The 21619-nt window shown below is 38.5% G+C and overlaps 2 protein-coding genes across 4 annotated transcripts in view; one reads left to right on the top strand and one right to left on the bottom strand.

Annotated features, from left to right (window-relative positions):
- Positions 1 to 1986: 1986 nt before the first annotated feature.
- fxn (frataxin) lies at positions 1987 to 9334 on the bottom strand. Its single transcript, XM_048210432.1, has 6 exons — positions 9133 to 9334; positions 8699 to 8779; positions 8252 to 8328; positions 7293 to 7413; positions 5123 to 5220; positions 1987 to 3053 (listed from the first exon to the last, which is right to left on the bottom strand). The coding sequence occupies exons 1-6, from the start codon at positions 9241 to 9243 to the stop codon at positions 2915 to 2917; spliced, it is 627 nt and encodes a 208-aa protein (XP_048066389.1). The 5' UTR covers positions 9244 to 9334; the 3' UTR covers positions 1987 to 2914.
- Positions 9335 to 10444: 1110 nt separating this feature from the next.
- The window catches only part of pip5k1bb (phosphatidylinositol-4-phosphate 5-kinase, type I, beta b), a 57708-nt gene continuing 46533 nt past the window's right edge, over positions 10445 to 21619 (top strand). For 2 of the 3 annotated variants that reach the window (XM_048209598.1, XM_048209599.1), the window contains exon 1: positions 10448 to 10638. The gene's annotated coding sequence lies outside the window, so the exon portion shown is untranslated. Of the gene's footprint in view, positions 10639 to 21619 lie in introns of all 3 variants that reach the window. The other variant, XR_007187427.1, reaches the window with a different exon arrangement.

Here is a 21619-nt window from a genome sequence, read left to right as displayed (position 1 = left end):
ACCTTTGTGTTTTTGTCCAATTTTCAAATACTTCTTTGCTTCAAATCAAAGTTTGTAGTGTTGTGATTCCCCTCGTAGCGGATTGGCTTGGTACATGGCTTATAACTCTTTAACAAAGACTTAAAAAAAAAATGAATGGAAAGAATACTTCCGGAACCAGCACTCTATTGATTTCTTATAATTTTGACTGTCATAATTGAGAATATATCTTAAAATGTGATATATGATACAAAGTCACAATTCTGAGAAATAAACAACTGTGAGATATAACATTGCAATTTTTTGAGAACAGGCAAATAAAATAAAACAGACTAAAATTGCCATCTGAATATTATAGAAATCCCTTTGATAACTATGCAAAACCATGGGCTGCATTTTGTGCTAATTAACATCCAACAAATTCTAATTAGCCAGTTTCTTTTGATGTGGAATTAATTCCAAACATCCCACATGATCTCTACACAGTACAGTTGAGTCATCTGAAGTGCATCAGGCCTTTTGTTTGATTAATGGCAGTGATGTTGACAGTGAAATAGCAAGAAAGGAAAGGAAAAGACTCACCTGAATTGAAGAATAGTTCCTTTCTCTTCTTCTTTAGAACACTGAATCCTCAATTAGCAAATGCAAATAAAAAATAAGTGTTATGGGGCATCTATCTAAATGTTGCTTGACATGGGTTAATTTTCCCAGGTCAAACTATTTTTAGCCCCATGCTTTCATGTTATTCCAGAATGTTTACATTAGATGTCGTTCTTCTGAGAAACACTCTGCCGAGGGTGATGTTTGATGTCCAGCAACGAGGCCGAAATGACAGTAAAACGTGCGTGAGCTTGGGGAATCTTTCAGACTTCCTTCGCTTGTTTGGAGCAAAACCACTCAATTGACATCAGAGTTCAGTGATAAATCCATGTTCCCATGGAAACTTCATGCTATTTTTGGGCTCGTGAGTCGAGCTCTATAATAGACATTTGCATATTCATGTCTGGACAAAGAGAGACGAAGATGCTCAAAGTGTTTATCATCAGCCGTGAGCTCTGATTCAATAGCTGTTCGTATCATAATTAGGTGCCATTAGTACTGGGAATAATCTGCCATCTTAAAGGACACTTTAGCTCAAAGACAGAGAGTGTTACAGCTTTCACAAAGATTTAAAAGCAGCTGGTGCAATTAAAATGAGAGACTTATCTCAAAGTAATTGGTCTCGAATCTTCATATCAAAGTGCAATACTGAAATCAGGTGCATTTAATACATGCAGATATCGAGGCGGACTCCCTCCGATTCACAAATTAAACTTATGACTGAAAACCGGCCCAAAGATATCGATCTAAAATGTTGTCTTGTTCAAATAAACAAATAAAAACATCCAAGTAATATTTTAACATGTATTATTAATAAGTATAATCATTCAAAATCATGAATAATAATAATACAAATATAATTCTAATATTAAAAAATATTTTAATGATACTATAATGAAATAATATTTTAATAATAATACAAATATATAATGCTAATAATGAAAACCAGCCTAAAGATATTGATCTAAAACACTGTCTTGCAAAAATAAATAAAGTAAAAATATACAAGTATTATCAGTTTAGAATGTATTAATAATGACCATAATCATTTAAAATTGTAATAATAATTAATACTTCTAATAATATTTTAATGATAATATAATAATAATAATAATAATAATAACAATAATAATACAGTGCTAAAATTGAAACTACTGAAAACCGGTCTAAAGATGTTGGTCTAAAACACTGTCTTGCAAAAAAACAAACAAACAAACAACAACAAAAAAACAATAAAGTGCATTATTATTATTTTTTATTAAAAATTAATAAATATTTTTATTTAAAAAATTAATGGCTTTATAAAAAATAAGTAATACCTTAATAATAATAATAATAATATTTTAATGATAATAAAATAATAATTAAATAATACTATAATAATAAAAAAAGTGTATACAATGAAAATAAAACAACATTCTACTTTATTTAACATTATATTTACATATGCATCAATGGACACAAACATCAGATGTCAGACATCAACACTGCGGTAGACGTGCCATTGTTTCATCACATGCAACCCAATTAAATACATCAAACATTTCACCACAGTACAGTATATCTCATATTTCAACATTTGCACGGACAGCGTATCAAGTTAATGTTGCGATATATGGGCTATTATGTTAAGAGGCGTCTGGGGAGTAATGATCGACTATGTTGTATCACCAGAGTTAATGACACCGCTTTAACTGACGGGTGGATTGATGCTAAATTGGGCTGGTATTTCTAAATCAGAGGGTAGTGGTAAAGCTCTGAGAAATATAATTGGAGAGTGATGCCGTTATTCACAGATAATTCCTGAATAAAGGCTCTGGCCGGGGGCTTACAGAGCAAGAACTTCTCCATCTGTCTGTCATAATCCTCTTCTTTTCAGGCATCTACCCAGCAGCCTATAGTTCAACTAGGGCCAGGCGTGCAAAATACAGCCTCCAAAAAACAATCTGCATCCATTTGTCTTATTCAGCTTGTTTTAAGAGCCATTAAATGTGATCTCTTTAATCTAGGTTTAAATCTATCCAGGTTCATTAACAGAGATTTGATTATGAGAGCACTTTCTGCTGTTCTGAGTACATTTAAAACTTAGAATTACATACAGGTTTGATGCAGACAAATAAAATCATCCCTGCGGTTTATCAGATTTTTTTTTTGTGCTTTTATGGGCAATTTTTAGGTCTATAAACAATAGGTTTAAAACCATAAAAAATATCAAGCCAGCCTAATAGGTTTTTTGAGCATTGGCTACAGTAGTAACTTGTTAAGATCACGAAAGTCACAAGAGAACTGGTGAGGAAAAGATCAATAACGGTGTCCGTTCTTCAAATTGTTCTCATCATGAATGGATGAGATGTGACAGGTCTATATTTGTTTTGAAGATGATAGACAACTCTTTGGAGAGCAGACTGTGCAATGTCACACCATCGTGAGCGTACACCCATTGCTCCCCCGTCCAATCGTAGCGCTTTGGCCCACTGAGAAAGGAAACATTCAGACATGTCTGATAAAGCTGAAAGCTGAACATATTTGCTCTCATTATATCACATTGTTAATATGTAATTCAAGAACAAGCGTTTCTAAGGCCACTAGTTAAAGAATAAAAAATACTTACATTTTAAAGAGTTAGTTCACCCTAAAATGAAAATTATGTCATTAATGACTCACCCTCATGTCGTTCCAAACCCATAAGACCTCCGTTCATCTTCAGAACACAGTTTAAGATATTTTAGATTTAGTCCGAGAGCTTTCTGTCCCTCCACTGAAAATGTATGTAAGGTGCACTGTCCATGTCCAGAAAGGTAATAAAAACATCATCAAAGTAGTCCATGTGACATCAGTGGGTCAGTTAGAATTTGTTGAAGCATCGAAAATACATTTTGGTCCAAAAATAACAAAAACTACGACTTTATTCAGCATTGTATTCTCTTCCGGAATCCTTTCCATTGAATTGATTCCATTGAATCCTTTCATCTGTCGGCATTGGTAATGCACTTTTACGTCGCTGTGGTTGTTTTTGGCGATTAGGACATCCGCGACATGCACACTTTTGCACAATTGTGCACTCATGCACAATTTTTAATGAAATCCGAGACCTCTCTGAGTCCTCCATAGACGCATTTAAAGGGATAGTTCACCCAAAAATGAAAATTTGATGTTTATCTGCTTACCCCCAGCACATCCAAGATGTAGGTGACTTTGTTTCTTCAGTTGAACACAAATGCTGATTTTTAACTCCAACCGCTGCAGTCTGTCAGTCTTATAATAAGAGTGGGAACTCGAACGATAAGAGTCTAAAACACTTCCATAGACAAGTCCAAATTAAACCCTGCGGCTCGTGACGACACATTGATGTCCTAAGACACGAAACGATCGGTTTGTGCGAGAAACCGAACAGTATTTATATCATTTTTTACCTCTAAAACACCATGTCCAACTCCGTTCAGCACTCGCTTAGTGAGGCCTGATCGCGCTCTGACAACGGCAGTGATGTCTCGCGCATATACTTCAATGAGTGCTAGACATCACTGCCGCTGTTAGAGCGCGATCAGACCTTACGAATCGAGTGCTGAATGTAGTTGGACATAGTGGTGTATTAGAGGTAAAAAAATTATATAAATACTGTTCGGTTTCTCACACAAACCGATCGTTTCGTGTCTTAGGACATCAATGTGTCGTCACGAGCCGCAGGGTTTAATTTGGACTTGTCTATGGAAGTGTTTTAGACTCTTATCGTTCGAGTTCCCACTCTTATTATAAGACTGACAGACTGCAGCGGTTGGAGTTAAAAATCAGCATTTGTGTTCAACTGAAGAAACAAAGTCACCTACATCTTGGATGTGCTGGGGGTAAGCAGATAAACATCAAATTTTCATTTTTGGGTGAACTATCCCTTTAAAACAGTTCATGTGACTACAGTGGTTCAACCCTAAAGTTATGAAGTGACGAGAATACTTTTTGTGTGGCAAAAAACAAAATAATGACGTTATTCAACAATATCTAGTGATGGGCGATTTCAAAACACTGCTTCATGAAGCTTTATGAATCTTTTGTTTCAAATCAGTGGTTCGGAGCGTGTATCAAACTGCCAAAGTCACGTGATTTCAGTAAACGAGGCTTTATGTCGTAAGTGTTTCGAAATTTCAATGGTTCACCACTGGAGGGCAGTTTGATTCACGCTCCAAACCACTGATTCGAAACAAAAGATTTGTGAAGCTTCATGAAGCAGTGTTTTGAAATCGCCCATCACTAGATATTGTTGAATAACGTCATTATTTAGTTTTTTGCCACACAAAAAGTATTCTCGTCACTTCATAACTTTAGGGTTGAACCACTGTAGTGAATGAAGGTCTTACGGTTTTGGAAAGACATGATGGTGAGTAATTAATGACAGAAATTTAATTTTTGGGTGAACTAACCCTTTAATTAATTACCAAGGTAAAAGGTGTTATCAAGAAATTTGCTGATTTAATTCTAATTCTTTTACAAAAAACATATTAAACACAGTTAAGCATTACACACAAACATCAATGAAGGACTGTCTAACCTTGTCGGCGAGGAAAGCCAAATCTGACGGTTGGGTGTCTGTTTGTTGATAACGTATGTACCGTGGTCAGAGCCAACTTTCAGTGTCAGCACACCACTCTGTTAAGACATTTAACACACATGTGAACATACAAGAGCTTCAGTCTGTGGCTTTAACATTGAAACTGTGCCACTGACAAGGAGAACATCCTGGAATGAGTTGATAAAGAGATTTGTTTTACAAATATTTAACAATTAAAACTTTTTATAATCCAAAAAAAAAAAAAAAAAAAATTTTTTTTAAATAAAATATAAATGTAGGGGATGGGGCTCACTTATTTTTCCTCATTTCTGAAGATATTTTTTAAAATAAAATGTTTTTAATTAATTATAAATCACTTTCACCCATCACTGCTGTCCAAATGAAGTTTGAATATCATTACGCCATCATTTAAACTAGACAAATAAATCAATAAATTCCAGGAGTGCACTAACTTCTCTCACAGATAATTATAATCATCCAAAATCATAAAAAAAAAAAATTAAGCTCAGTTTAAACCACAAACTATTGGTACCATTAAACTGATGCCAAAACGACACTGGTTCAGAATTCTTAAAGAACAAAATGATGGTTATTTATGTAATACTATATGAAACAACCTCAACAAAGATGATCCATGTATGTGCGAGTCAGTGAGGGTATAGTCAGATGCGAGGCTAAACATTGGGAACACGGCTCAATTTGTCACCCACACCTTGGCTTGCAGCTGTCCGAATGTTTTGATTTAAAGGGTTGTGCTGTCATTATATCATCCCAACTGTAGCAACAGATTCAGTGTGTTCAAACAGAATTTTGTGAATCCCTTTTAATGGGACGGCTGCATTGTGAGGCTACTACATACTGTACATTATTGTTGAGAACACCAGCAGTGTTTACCGGCCGCATGTGTGGTTATAGAGAGGTGTAAAAACAAGCTGCTCAGAACAAGTAGCTGACAGGAAGCTCACCACCTGACATTTATCCTGCCAGAGGAGAGCGAGGAGCGTGAATGACCAATCAATCTGTCAGCAGGGCCTGCTGGCCACCCGCCAGATGCTTAAATGGAATGAGTGCAAGGACTTAATCATTCACTGGATGTGAGATAGATATTTGTAAATCATACACGTATATTATATAAATGTATAAAATATATATGTGTGTGTGTATATATATATATATATATATATATATATATATATGAATGCATGTGAATGCGTGTGTGTGCGTGTGTGTGTGTGTGTGTGTGTGTGTGTGTGTGTGTGTGTGTGTGTGTGTGTGTGTGGAATGATTGAAAGTTACATTAGTCCAGTCTTACAATAACATACTAAAAGCTCAGAGTGTTTGTAGCCTTCATAAATCCTGCAGGACATATGCATTTTCTCTGCATGGTTCTCCAACAAAGGATGCTGCACAAAAGGCTGTTTTTGGCTGTGAACTCTTAACAGGAGTTGTGCAGGAGCACTCAACAACAATAACACTCAAGCAAACCTCTTTTCCTATAAAAGAAGAAAAGATACCACCATAAACGTTTTAGGACCCCTTTTCACCTTACAGAGCAACAACTTAATTGCAGTGTTCCACAAAAAGGCTAGGGATGTAAAGGTTAGACAAATGGGTTACATGACAGGTGAAGTGTGTATCTTTAAGTAAAGATTGGAAACACCAACTTTTTGAAGAAAAAACTAAATTACATTATAATAAATATATATATATATATATATATATATATATATATATATATATATATATATATATATATATATATATATATATATATATATATATATAAACTTAATATATATATCAGATTTTTTTTATCATCTTGCTCATTTTTATTTTACTTTTGTAAAGGCAGTGGTCTATATTGTGTCTATATATGCTTTTTTCTTTGCTAGTGGTTCCTTTGAAGTGAATTTACACTTTCCTGTGTTTTCCTTCTCACTGAAGATGTAATGTAATCAAGAATCAGATACAATCAGTTGCAAACAGTATTTCATATTTACTTTAAGGAGAAAACATTTGAGTTTTTAGTCCAACACTGACCCCTACTGGACATCTAGGCAAAACAGACTTTTCATATGGTTGAGGTATAAAAGCACTGCAGGCATATAGAAACATGCAAGTATGTGAGAATAAGGGAATGTGTACTTACAGAAAAGACAATGTCATAGTCCATGCCAGTGAAGTTCTCATCTGTGAGGTCTTCAAAATAATCTGCTAATGCGTCCAGCGTCTCATCTGCTATTCTCCCATAATCTGTCTCTGTTAGTTCGCTATACAAAACAATTACTTTGTATGTTAAAAAAAATAGTAGAACCCCATCATTGCAAAATATAGGTGCATGTGATGCTAATATGTAAATAATATACGAGAAGGTAGCACTTTACAACAAGGTCACATTAGTTACAGCATTTATTCATCTTTGTTATTTGTTATATTTAACAACTTTTCATTGTTAGTTCATGTTAGCTCAGGTCCATTAAATAATATGAATAGATACAACTATAATGTATTAGGAAATGTTGAAATTATCATTAAACAAGATTAATAAATCTTTTTCCACTATTTGTTCATGTTACAAATTAAACTTTATTGTAAAAAAGTGGTTTAATTAATAGTTGCTTGTATTAAAAATAGTTTATGTTATTTGTGTCAAAAATACATTTAGTTATATATTATAAACTGTAAATGGTAAGAACTTTGCTGCTTATTTAAACTATTTCGACTATTATTTGGATGTAACCAATATCAGCAAATTTTATGAGGACAGGGAATTTGAGGATGATATTCCTGGGATTTTTCTTGTATATAAACAAATAAACAAAAACGGTGAACTGCATATTAATGCTTTAAAAGCAGTTTTACACACTAAAATACAAATTAATATAAACTAATTTTAGAATAATTTAAAATAAATATTAAATTAATACAAACACTTTTGATGAACAACAAAATTACAATGAACAAATTTTCACCAACACAATGATAAATCATAACAGCAGTATATTATTTTATAATCAAAGTACAAGCAATATTGCAAATATTGTGCTCAATGAGTCAGTGATTATTACATTACAACTTTTCACTCATAATTCAGTGAACATTATTTACCTCATCTGAGATGTCTTTTCTTCTCCAAGTGGTGCACTTGAGTGAAGTCCTCTTCTCTTCAGACTCCCATCAAACCACTTAAAAATATTTAAGTATCAAACAACATGGATGGATACGACGACAGCAATTAATTTAAACCTTTACCCCAGGTTTCTCAGACGAGGCTTAAGCTAGTCCTAGACTAAAATGCATGTTTGAGCTGAGATAACTAAAAGCAACTTGTACTGACACAACTTAAAATAAGTCAGTGTCATTGTTTTGTCTCAAGATGCACACCAATAATGTTTTTTTCTAGTGAACATTTATAAAAGCTTTTTAAATGCCCTAATTGAACTAAGGCATAATCCTGGTTTAGGCTAAGCCCTGTCTGTGAAACCGGGCCTTATACATGTTTAGACTTGATTTTAATTCTGTCATAAAAGGCACAAAATGGTCTGTGTCCATTACCTGTGTACGTCCTCCCCATACATTGGTCCTTGTGACTGTCTTTGCTGAAGAAATACTCCTAAATCTGGCACCACATATTGACTAAAATCAAATGGGTCACAAACAAAACAGAGATTTAAAGATAAAATATTTTCCTGACATTTAAAGCACAAACAGTTACACTAATTAATTTAAGCAATCAAAATTGGGCAAAATTTCAGCATGACTGCAAGTGCTGAACTAAAGGCATGTTTGATATTTCAAGGAGCCAAAATAAAATAATGCAAGTTTGTGTTACGTCACGTCCTTACACAGATTTGATTCTCTATAATAATAAACAAAGAAGAGACATTTACGATAAATAAGGCACTAAGACATACGTTTCATAACCTACCACGGGACATATTGGTAATTCAGTCATGCTAACAAACCGGACATTTTTGTTTTAAACTCACTTCAAGTCCACTGCTCATTGTTGACAGTCTGGAGGTTTGTTGGTAGCATTTCCATCTGGAGCTCAAGTTCAGTAGATACAGACAGCGACACTTATTAATTAACCTTGACATAGCTTTAAAAAGGATGCAAGTTTCTGGCCGGCGAGTCTGATTGCATATGCCCGCTTTGACAGTCCTCGTTGCATTTCAAAATACAGGCCCCAACAAAATAAAAGTCTGTTTTATTCAGGAAGAGTTTCGTTCTTATTACAGGTTTTTCACACTTTGGCTCATTTTTTGAAATCGTAATCTGTATTTAATTAAAAAAATATATATATATTGATATAAAATAATAATAATATATATATATATATATATATATATATATATATATATATATATATATATATAAAGCTCAAGGACGCTTTATACTTGACATACAATAAGAAAAGACTAACAACAATTGAATAATACAAACAATAGAATAGTACAAAAATAATACATGGACAAAAAAAAGGGCATTGCATAAACAGGGTAGTAATTTTTAGCATAATACAAGAACAGAAACTTAATGCAGAACAACACTCAAAATCATGTGTTGAGATTAAAAGGGTTAGTCAACCAAAAAATGAAAATAATGTCATTTATTATTACTCACCCTCATGTCGTTCTACACCCGTAAGACCTTCGTTTATCTCCAGAACACAAATTAAGATATTTTTGATGAAATCCGATGGCTCAGTGAGGTCTCTATAGACAGCAATGCTATTCAAACTCTCAAGGTCCATAAAGGTACTAAAAACATATTTAAAACAGTTCATGTGAGTTCAGTGGTTCAATATTAATATTATAAAGCGATAAGAATACTTTTTGTGCACCAAAAAAACAAAATAACTAATTTTCAACAATATCTTTATGGGCCGATTTCAAAACACTGTTTCATGAAGCTTATGAATCTTTTGTATCAAATTAGTGATTCGGATCTCCAATCAAATGGCTAAACTGCGGAAATCACGTGACTTTGGAGTTCCGAATCAGTGATTCGATTCGTGCTCCTAAGCAGTGTTTTGAACTCGGCCCATATAGATATTGTTGAAAATACGTTTTTTTTTTTTTGGCACACAAAAAGTATTCTTATCGCTTTATAATATTAAGATAGAACCACCGAAGTCACATGAACTGTTTCAAATATGTTTTTAGTACCTTTATGGATCTTGAGAGTTTGAATGGCATTGCTGTGAATGCAGGCCTGAAATAAACAAATACCACCTCAAGCCAGAAGGTGGCATTAACTGCTCACATAGAGTGTGGTGGTATTATGGGAACGAAAGATGTTTCTCTGAAGTGCAGAAGGAGGCGGAGACTCGCTGCAGTATGACTTTAGTCGCCTTCAATAACGATTCCACAAAGTAGAGAGACTTACCTCTAGTGAGCAAAACATCACAGGCTCTCGGAATATCAGTGTGTACTCAAGCTCTCTCTCTCTCTGAAAGCAAGACAGACCCCCACCTTAGAAGACATATAAAGGTAAGATGTTTTTAAAATGATGTTTATAGCGACATAACCTGTCTGAACCTGTCAGATGGACATACACCTGTACCTACCAGTTCAGCGGTGTCCTTCCGCTCTCGTGTAGGCAAGACGTCATATTTGACATATTAATGTGTTTAATTATAGGAAATATTTTAGCTATGCAGAATATGTGGAAAAATTAAAATAATTTAATTAAAATAATTCAGGACACATTATAAACTCAAATTTTATTTTGTTATATTTGTTCATTGCAAAATCATAACATAGGCTATTATTACATTACAAGATTTTACCTTTTACACTCTGAGAGTGTCAAAAAATTACGTAATATTATCACATGGAAGAGGTTTCTTAGAAATATTACGAGATCTTGATGTGCATAGATGTCGACTGCATCTCAAAACCTAGTGTGCTGTCTATGATGAACGTGATTTTACCAGGTAAAACATGTTCCTGGAACAACATTTTAATCACCCAGTCAGATTTGAGGAACAAGTTTACAGTTTATGTCAAGTTTAGGCTTACAACCAGGGTTAGGGGTTTCTACATTAATGTTATTCATCTATAATATCTCTCTGATTTTAGGGATCAGTTATGGGTAGGGTTAGGTTTAGGGGTAGAACTAAATTTTTGGACAGTAATGTTGTTCCAGCATCCAGGAACATGTCTTTTAGTTGGCAAAATCACGATGACCTGCTGTCTATATAGACAACAATTCAGGAAATCATTTAATGCTATTTTTAAAACATGTTTGCATGTTTTTATGATCTTTCAAGTGTTCCTTATTTAAAAATAACACATAAACACATTTAAGTCTGGGCGACCAGGGCTAGTTATCACATGGGATGTTGTCACAAAGGTCATATCTCAGTAGGCTATACTGGCACAAAAGGTTAATCTGTGTTCAGTGAATTGTATAATTTGTCTCTGAGCAATAACAGTGTAGATTTTTGTTGTTGTCAATATGCATATACAGAAAATGACTTTTAAAAATGAGCCTAAACTGAGAAATACTCAGTAAAATGTGTGACAACTAGCCCCGGTCTCCCTATATTGATTGATCTTTTATAATGTCAGTGGGATAGAACACAAATTCACAATAACAGTCATTTTTGTCACTGTATATATGAAAAACTGCATATTTTCGACTATCCAGATTGAATATAGTCTAACGTATGTTATGAGAAAAGTCATATATTGAATTGCTATTGCTTATAATTTACCAGATCAAATGAGGTTATGAGAAAAGTCTTATAACTTTTAGCCATGTTGAAAATAACCCTGACTGGGCAGTTGTTTAGACAAGCTTTGTACCTGGAGGCACAAAACCACATGACAGCCAAGAACAATGAGAGGAAGAAGAAATATTCTTGTAGTGTTTGTGGTCATGGTCGCTTTAATGCAAAGCTCAGTGTCCCTTGTGTAGATCCTTTTCCAGGTGGTTGTTTGTAAAAGCGTTCTGCAGCAGTACTGAAAATCTGAATCAGAAGTTTGCATTTTTGTGCCCTTAGATGATTCTATGTGCAAAATAGCTTGGTAGCAAGTAGCAACTTTTTCTCCATTAACACAAATTTCTGTCACGACAACTCTCAGAGAGATTGCATGGTAATAGATATGGGATATGACAGTGTTAATGTATTTGGTCTTGGCGTATCTGATCTGCTGCTGCTGCTGTTGATTATTGCTGCTGCTGCAGAGCAAGTACAAAAGCTGCGTCCGAAATCGCGCACCGTCTGAGTAGGTACTACATTTTAATTTAAATTTACTTCATGACCATTGAAAAAGTATGTTCTATATAGTACGACTGCATGTATGAATGAAATATATTCACAGACATGCTGCTGTGAGCATGTAAGACATGCTGCTGTTGCACATATAAAATACATGAAATTTCCCTTGTATCAGATTTATACAGGTGGAGCTGGGGAAGGAGGAGGGTTTCTGAAAGCACGCTGCAGGCTGCTAACAGCAAACAATGCCAAGTATTTGAATGTTGAGCCGCAGCTTATTGTCTGCTAATGCAACAACAACCAATCAACTTTTTTATGTAGCTAACGATGTGATCGCTAACAAAGTTAAGGACCTATCAGTCCGCGCCATCTAGAGTTTCATGACAGAAATTTGTATATGAGATATGTTCAGAATATAATATTAACATAACAGTTTCACTATTTCTGCAGTATATAGTATGCATACTGTCCATAGTATGCATACTTTCTGTATGCATCAAGAGATTAAGATTTGTCTAGTAATATTTCATTATAGTTTAGCAGATGCACCTATAACATCTCTTTTTATGACTCACCATTCAACTGAATATACAAAATTGAATTTAAAATAATAATTAGCCAATTTGATTACTGTATGGCACTCATGATGAGGTTGTACTTCATGTTCTTTTTAATGCAAAAGTTTAATCTGTATCCCAGTCCTCTGTCAGATCAATAAGCCACGTGATTTCATTTTTAAATCTTTCTGGAGCCTTTCAAAGCAGCAGCTGAATGATGAACAGCAGTCGTGACCGGCGGTCTCACTCCCATGCACATTTTTTTATTGCTCCCACAGTGGCATGCTACATTCCTCCCTAGTTTTCAGACTGCAGACAGCCAATAGACAGACTGACCCACACCAGTTTTACCACCTCTTATATAAGAAATAAGATCTGTTTTATTTAACTAAGCTGCTCTTTGATCAGTACAGAAGAGCTGGGATGGCATGTGACATGCCCTTTTCAGCTTGATATGTAAAATACCATCTCCCTGGCAGGATTATGCCACCATCATCATTATTATACCTGTAGTAGGGGATTTGATGGTGAACTTTTGACTGATAGAAGAACTTTTGGTCACATGATATCAAGATTAGTATCAAGATTAGTATAACACACCAGTCTCTTCATTGCTCTGCCCCCAAAATGCACCCCCAATGCAAGAGTGGATGTCTTTTTATCAAACAATATGGATGTCTGGATGTCTTTTTGTGGATGTGGATGTCTCTTTGTGAAACAAAATAATGCTTCACGGAAAATAAAGTGAAGATGACGAATGAATGACAAGGAAGAACAAAAATTGAACATACAGTACACAAGAAAGCAGGAGCTGATTGTTAGTCGCCAGCAGCACAGCAGCTCCAGACAAACAATCACACTTAAAACTGTCCTGTTAGCTAACGTTACAACAATAGCATATCTTGGTTCTGTGAACATAGCAACGCCAATGTTACTCATATGTGGAGCAGAAACAATCATAACCCTTCTTTTTCCAGTGATATCCCTCTGACCTTTTCTCTTTTGTAATGTCTCTCAGCCATCTCTCTTTCTACAGTCTTTCTTCAAATCTCCCCCTTGCTCACTCGCTCTCTTCCCTCGATATGAGTGGACACGCCCCCTGCTCCTGATTGTCTATAAGTGTGTTGTGGTGCTCAGTCCAATCCACCTACAACAGCGTTTCTCAGAAATCCCCTTACTGCACCTTTAAGGCACCTTTACACAGCCTATAGGCTACTGTGGTCAGGCTCTGTGTCGATTCAAAATTCTGTATAAAAATGCAAAGCAAAATAAAAATTATACTAAAAATTTTTCTGTTTAAATAAAAAGCAGCATCAGTGCAGCTTTAAACTTTGTTATTGTCATGACAGAGCATTTTTATTTACTTAGATAAATGCATCTTAATAATTTATTTAATTTAATTTTTTTTTAATATCCATAATTTCATATTTTAAAAATATATTAAAATTTATATAATATTAAATGAGATTTTTTTTAAATGTATTTATTTAAAAAAATATTTTTTTAATTTATAATAAACATTCATTTAAAATAATTTCTGCCTCTGCAGCATTAAACAGTCTAGGTAAATGCACCTTTTTGTGGTATATATGCCACTTTAGATGCAGCATTAGTGGATCAGTTTGCAGCAAAGCAAGCAATGTTACTTTATTCATTAGTGTAGTTTATATTATTAAACCTGAGAAAACTGAAAGACAGTGTTTTAGCATGTTCATTCATGCCACTTTCACTGCTGAAGGATACTGAGCCCATGTTTTTGAATGGGAAATCAGCAGATGCAAATGAGTGTCTGCAAAAACACATCCACAGCATCATGGTCACCTTTTCCTCTACACCTGTGTGTAACTCTCACTTGAAGAATTGCGTAACAAACCTATGATGACGCAAAGCTGAGCCAAAGGTTGAGGAGACGAGAACCTCTTTAGTCTGAATAACCACAGGTCAATCACTGTGCCTGAATATAAACTAAATGATTCAGTTAATTGTTACTCCAGTACTAGCTGCAAAAGACATTCCTGCCATTGACCCAATGAAAAATGTGCAGTTTTCATTTTCACACGTTATATAACCATGTTCCCTGAGGTTGTTTCAGCCCGTAGGCTATTTAGCAGGCGGTCATGATCATTTGAGTCTTGTGACATTTGTAAAAGCATAATAAAATGCATTCTTGAATGTTGCTGACTGTGAATTATGTCTTCTTTTATTTAGTATATGACAATAATAGCTTGTTTGAAAATTACTTTATGTTTTAATCCATCTCTTAACACTACGTGTAGATACTTCACTTACTGGAAATAGTAAAATAGTTGTGCCAAATAGTTCCTGATCCACTATCAGTCTCTCCATAGAAAGCCATGTAAAAGATGGTTGCTAAGGTGTTCTAAGTAGTTTAAAGTCATCAGTGCCACAAATGGTCGCATTACATGCCAATGATGTTTGGCTTCAAGTCTGGCATGACTTACCAGCCATGGATGAGATTTGAGAGCTATGATGGAAGGGAAAATTTAAAGAAAAATTTTAAAGAAATTTTTTTTTTTTTTTTTTTTTAATTCTCTGTTTACATTTTTTACCTATTACATTTTAGTAGTTTTGTATAAGGTGTTTGAACACTGATGTGTGTCCGCAGTGTGTGAGAACAACCAGCCTATAATGGTAAAAATCCACTCACTCGTGTTTTTATAATTCCCTTAAATCAAAAGCAGTCTCTTCAAACGGCCTGATTCAGATTCCCCCTGCGATGACATCATCATAGGGAGAAGCTCCACCCACAGCCGGTAAGGATCTGTCCAGAAAATACGTTTGCACCGATCATTTTCCGCCAAACTCCGGTTTGAACATATAAGGCTGAACATTATATGTCATATAACATGTCAGTTTCTGACATTTTCAGTGCGTGAGATTGTCCTGTTTTGTTGTTGCCGGTGTTCTGGCAATCTGTGCTACACTGGTATGCCGGAGCATGAGCTCTTGAAGCTCCGCCCTCTTCTTGAAAGGAGACCAGGATTACCATCTTATTTGCGTTTAAAGGGACAAACAAAAATGGCACGTTTTTGCTCAACCCCAAAAAGTGGCCATTTTAACATAATATAAAAACGATCTGTGGCTAAAACTTAACATATACACTCTGGGGACATCAGAGACTTATTTTACATCTTCAGAGTCGCCATGAAATAGAAGTTGCAATGGTCTTTTCTTCACCACTGTGATGTATATTAAAATGAAACGGCTTCTTGAATAAGAGAAAATGTAGGGCGGGACTTGATTTTGTCCATGAGGAATTTATTAGATGGTTGGTTGTGGTTTGCTATTGGTCGATCTCATGTGAGTGACAGGTTGTCCCGCCCTCATGCCAGTAAACACATCACCAGAGAAGAGTAGAGATGTCACTGCAAGAGGGAAGGGAACTTATTTTTATTAAAGATTTTGAGGGCATATTAATTAAAAAATAAAATAAGGATGTGCATAGATAAATGATTTATAATAAATACATACTGTAATGTTCCATAAAAAATAAGAATTTTGATTTTATTGTGACTTTAATACTCTTAACTTAATAGTCTTAACTAATTGCCTTTTCACTATGACTTAGTTAAACGTTCACAGTGATTACTCAGACTAGAGTGGGAGGGCAATCCCACCCTGTCATGGAATGCCTGTCAATGAGCTTGTTGTGGTGATTGGCTGCTTTATGTGTAGGAATGAACCAACATTCTCACATTTAGTGTTAAATGTCAGACAGCAATGCGTGTTAACTGTTTGGAGGCATTGTGGGGGAGAGACGAACGGAACCGCAGGCGATGTTGTTGATCTCACAGGTTTCATAACAACAATGGAATCTAGACATGCATATCCTGTTCTTTTGATTTTCAAAAAAAGCATCAATCGCCTCCAATGGCAACGTGTCCCCAGCGGGCAACAACAGGCTCCTGGAAAGGCTCTTATTGTCAAATACAGTCTGAGGGAGATATTAGTCCCCTGCATGGATAGGGCTTGGTCATGGGACCTTTTGTTTTAGTTACCATGTTATGAGTCTTATGATCAGGTTCAAATATCTCATATACCATATGCCTCTCTGTAAGCAAATGCCCTGAGAGAACATGGAAATGTTTTCCTAATGTCATATGCAGTGGAAACAGTTTTTAGGATTCTTTGATGAATAATTGTTTCATTTGTTTGCATTAATTTGAAATAGAAATCATTTGTAGCATTATAGATGTCTGCACTGTCACTTCTGATCAGTTTAATGTGTCCTTGCTGAATAAAAGTATTCATTTCCTTCAAAAATATAATCTTACTGACCCCAAGCTTTTGAACAGTAGTTCACTGCAGATGTCTTCTTCTGAATATCTCATGGAATGGTTATGGCCATATGTGCTGATTCAACTTAAAGTATCACAGAGGTCATTTAATTCCATCACTACTTCACTGTCAACTTCCTGTCTGCAGCATGCAATGACTTAACAGGCAAAGTAAAGGGAAGTGCATAATGGTTTTCTTATCACTGGTCTGGACCTCAGCCAGAGTGAGAGTGGAACAGCGGGTCCAACTCCATCCTGGGTACACCATTATCAGATAGCAGTGTGATAAAAGTGCATAAAGAGGATTATTATGTGCCTGTGGTAGACCTCTACCTTCCATATCTTTCAGTTATGCCTCATTGACTTTCAAAACATTTTTTTGTTTTATCCCTGGAGAGTTAAGTGAATAATTATTATTTATTTTTTTTAAATGAGGATAATTGTTATGTTTGTGTTTCTGCAGAGGAATTTGGCCTCATTCTTATTTTTTAGTCAGAAACATACTTTATGTTGCGTGTTTTTGTCTCAATAAAATAAACCAGTAATTTGTTCTGCAATCAGAATACACAGTATGCACTGTGTGTGTTTGATTCACTAAAAAGAACCGTCTCATAAGAGTCATTCGGTCAGGAATTGGACGACAGTGGATGCGCTGTATGTGTTTTATTTACTATAAAGAACTGGCTCATAAGACATTCGAAAATCGGACTATACTGGTTGTGCTCTATTCCTGCGTTTAACTCCACTTTTAGACATACAACTGCAAACTTCCCTAAGCACTTCCCCTCAGAGGAATCCCTGCCTCCATTTTGAAGTGCATTCAACTTCGTCAAGTGGATGAAGGAAGTTTATTTGGACCCTCGACTCCTCGATTTTGACAAAGGGAGTGAGTCTACTCATATGTACACTTCAGACAGATCCATAGACCACAGTGCTTGCACTTAATTTACCCACAAGTGCTTAGAGCGTTCCATTTAAACTCATTGCAAGGCTTCCGCCAGCAGTGGGCACTTATGCAAAGTAAGCCAGTGACATACATCTGAAGGAAGGGCATAAAAAAGTGGACTTAAAGGGTTAGTTCACCCAAAAATGAAAATTCTGTCATTTATTACTTACCCTCATGCCGTTCCACACCCGTAAGACCTTCGTTAATCTTCAGAATACAAATTAAAGGTCCCGTTCTTCGTGATCCCATGTTTCAAACTTTAGTTAGTGTGTAATGTTGTTGTTAGAGTATAAATAAAATCTGTAAAATTTTAAAGCTCAAAGTTCAATGACAAGCGAGATATTTTATTTAACAGAAGTCGCCTACATTGAACGGCCAGTTTGGACTACATCCCTCTACTTCCTTCTTTAATGACGTCACTAAAACAGTTTTTGGACTAACCTCCGCCCACAGGAATACACAAGAGTTGCGTTTGTAGAGTGTGTTTGTCGCCATGTCGTCGAAACGCTGTTATTTTCATCCCGCAGTCCAATCACCGGGTCTGATTCCGGCTCAAATTGATAGGGTAAAATGAAAGACATGTTTACAATAACACTGAGCGCGTGCATCTCCACGTTATGGTAAGAGGCGTGACTTTTCCGGGCAAGGAGCGCTAAGCTGCTGTCGAATCACAACACAGGAACCGCTGGCACAATCAGAACTCGTTACGTATTTCTGAAGGAGGGACTTCATAGAACAAGGAAGTCATCAGCCCGTTTTTATAACAGTGGAAACAGCGGTATACAGATAAGTAAATTATGTGAAAAATACTGTGTTTTTTTACACTCGAAACATGAACACATGTTATATTGCACACTATAAACACAATCAAAGCTTCAAAAAACCACGAAAAACGGGACCTTTAAGATATTTTAGTTGAAATCCGATAGCTCCGTGAGGCCTCCATTGTCACGGGTGCACAAGAACAAGATGTAAAAGATCCAAGTGCAGCATAAGTATTTATTGGGGAGTCCAGAAACGTAAATCCAAGGCAGGCAAGAGGTCAAAATCCAGGTAATCAGTCCACAAAACAACAAGCCAGAGATATAAAACAGTGCACGTAACAAATACAACAAACCACAACTGAGGACAGAAACAACTGAGATTAAATAGACAGACACTGATTACAAAATACATGACAGCTGGGTGTAATGATGTGATAATGGATAATGAGTCCGGCAGTGCGTTATGGGTAGTGTAGTCAATGGGGTGAAAACAGTCCAGGATGGAGTGCCCTCAAGTGGCTAATTCGGGCACTCTCACTGACGGTCGTGACATTACCCCCCCTCAAAGGAGCGGCTACCAGACGCTCCACCAGACAAAACAAAAACGAAAAACACAAACTCAGGAGGGAGGTGGACAGGAGGAGGATCAGGGGGAGGGATGGTGGGCCAGATCCAGGGTGCCCAACTGATAGCCAGGGCGGTGCTGGAGGAACTGACCAGGCTGGTTCCAGTGGTTCTGGAGTCCTGGCTGATTGCCAGGGTGGCGCTGGAGGAACTGACCAGGCTGGTTCCAGCGGGTCTGGAATCCTGGCTGATTGCCAGGGTGGTGCCGGAGGAACTGACCAGGCTGGTTCCAACGGTTCAGACGGCCTGGGCAGTGGCGGCAGGGCAGAAAGCCTGGGCGGCGGCGGCAGGGCAGAAGGCTTGGATGATGGCGGCAGGACAGAAGATCTGGGCGGTGGCAGGGCAGAAGGCTTGGACGGCGGCAGGGCAGTAGGCCAAGGGTGCTTCATGGCCATATCAGGGAGAGCGGGCAGCTCGGTAACGGTCTCCGTGGCCGTATCAGGGAGAGCGGAGGACTCAGGGACAGCAGCGGGCTCAGACTGGAACTGCTCAGGGACGGCAACGTGTTCAGACTGGGGCTGCTCTGGGACGGCAGCTGGCTCAGGCTGGGGCTGCTCTTGGACGGCAGCGTGCTCAGACTGGGGCTGCTCTGGGACGGCAGCTGGCTCAGGCTGGGGCTGCTCTTGGACGGCAGCGTGCTCAGACTGGGGCTGCTCTGGGACGGCAGCGTGCTCAGACTGGGGCTGCTCTGGGACGGCAGCGTGCTCAGACTGGGGCTGCTCTGGGACGGCAGCGTGCTCAGACTGGGGCTGCTCTGGGACGGCAGCTGGCTCAGGCTGGGGCTGCTCTTGGACGGCAGCGGGCTCAGACTGGGGCTGCTCTGGGACGGCAGCGTGCTCAGACTGGGGCTGCTCTGGGACGGCAGCTGGCTCAGGCTGGGGCTGCTCTTGGACGGCAGCGTGCTCAGGCTGGGGCTGCTCTGGGACGGCAGCGTGCTCAGACTGGGGCTGCTCTGGGACGGCAGCGTGCTCAGGCTGGGGCTGCTCTGGGACGGCAGCGTGCTCAGGCTGGGGCTGCTCTGGGACGGCAGCGTGCTCAGGCTGGGGCTGCTCTGGGACGGCAGCGGGCTCAGGCTGGGGCTGCTCTTGGACGGCAGCGGGCTCAGGCTGAGGCTGTTCTGAGAGCATCCTCCAGGCACGCAAGACCGCCAAAACATAGAACGTGAGGACAGCCCTCTTGGCTATCACCGGACTGATAGGGAGAGCATGCCGTACTGGAGCGGACTCACTGGCTGGAGCGGGCTCACTGGCTGGAGCGGGCTCACTGGCTGGAGCGGGCTCACTGGCTGGAGCGGGCTCACTGGCTGGAGCGGGCTCACTGGCTGGAGCGGGCTCACTGGCTGGAGCGGGCTCACTGGCTGGAGCGGGCTCTGTAGTAGACTCACTGGCTGGAGCGGGTTCTGTAGTAGACTCACTGGCTGGAGCGGGCTCTGTAGTAGACTCACTGACTGGAGCGGGCTCTGTAGTGGACTCACTGACTGGAGCGGGCTCTGGAGTGGACTCACTGGCTGGAGCGGGCTCTGGAATGGACTCACTGACTGAAGCGGGCTCTGGAGTGGACTCACTGGCTGGAGTGGACTCACTGGCTGGAGCGGGCTCTGGAGTGGACTCACTGGCTGGAGCGGGCTCTGTAGTAGACTCACTGGCTGGAGCGGGCTCTGTAGTAGACTCACTGACTGGAGCGGGCTCTGTAGTGGACTCACTGACTGGAGCGGACTCTGGAATGGACTCACTGACTGGAGCGGGCTCTGGAGTGGACTCACTGGCTGGAGCGGACTCACTGGCTGGAGCGGGCTCTGGAGCGGACTCACTGGCTGGAGCGGACTCACTGGCTGGAGCGGACTCACTGGCTGGAGCGGACTCACTGGCTGGAGCGGACTCACTGGCTGGAGCGGACTCACTGGCTGGAGCGGGCTCTGGAGCGGACTCACTGGCTGGAGCGGGCTCTGGAGCGGACTCACTGGCTGGAGCGGACTCACTGGCTGGAGCGGGCTCTGGAGCTGACTCACTGGCTGGAGCTGACTCACTGGCTGGAGCTGACTCACTGGCTGGAGCTG

This window comes from Megalobrama amblycephala, linkage group LG12 (genome assembly GCF_018812025.1).
Source record: "Megalobrama amblycephala isolate DHTTF-2021 linkage group LG12, ASM1881202v1, whole genome shotgun sequence".
Classification (NCBI taxonomy): Eukaryota; Metazoa; Chordata; class Actinopteri; order Cypriniformes; family Xenocyprididae; genus Megalobrama; species Megalobrama amblycephala.
The sequence above is the reverse complement of the archived record's forward strand: the minus strand, read 5'-3'. Positions and strand labels throughout refer to the sequence as shown.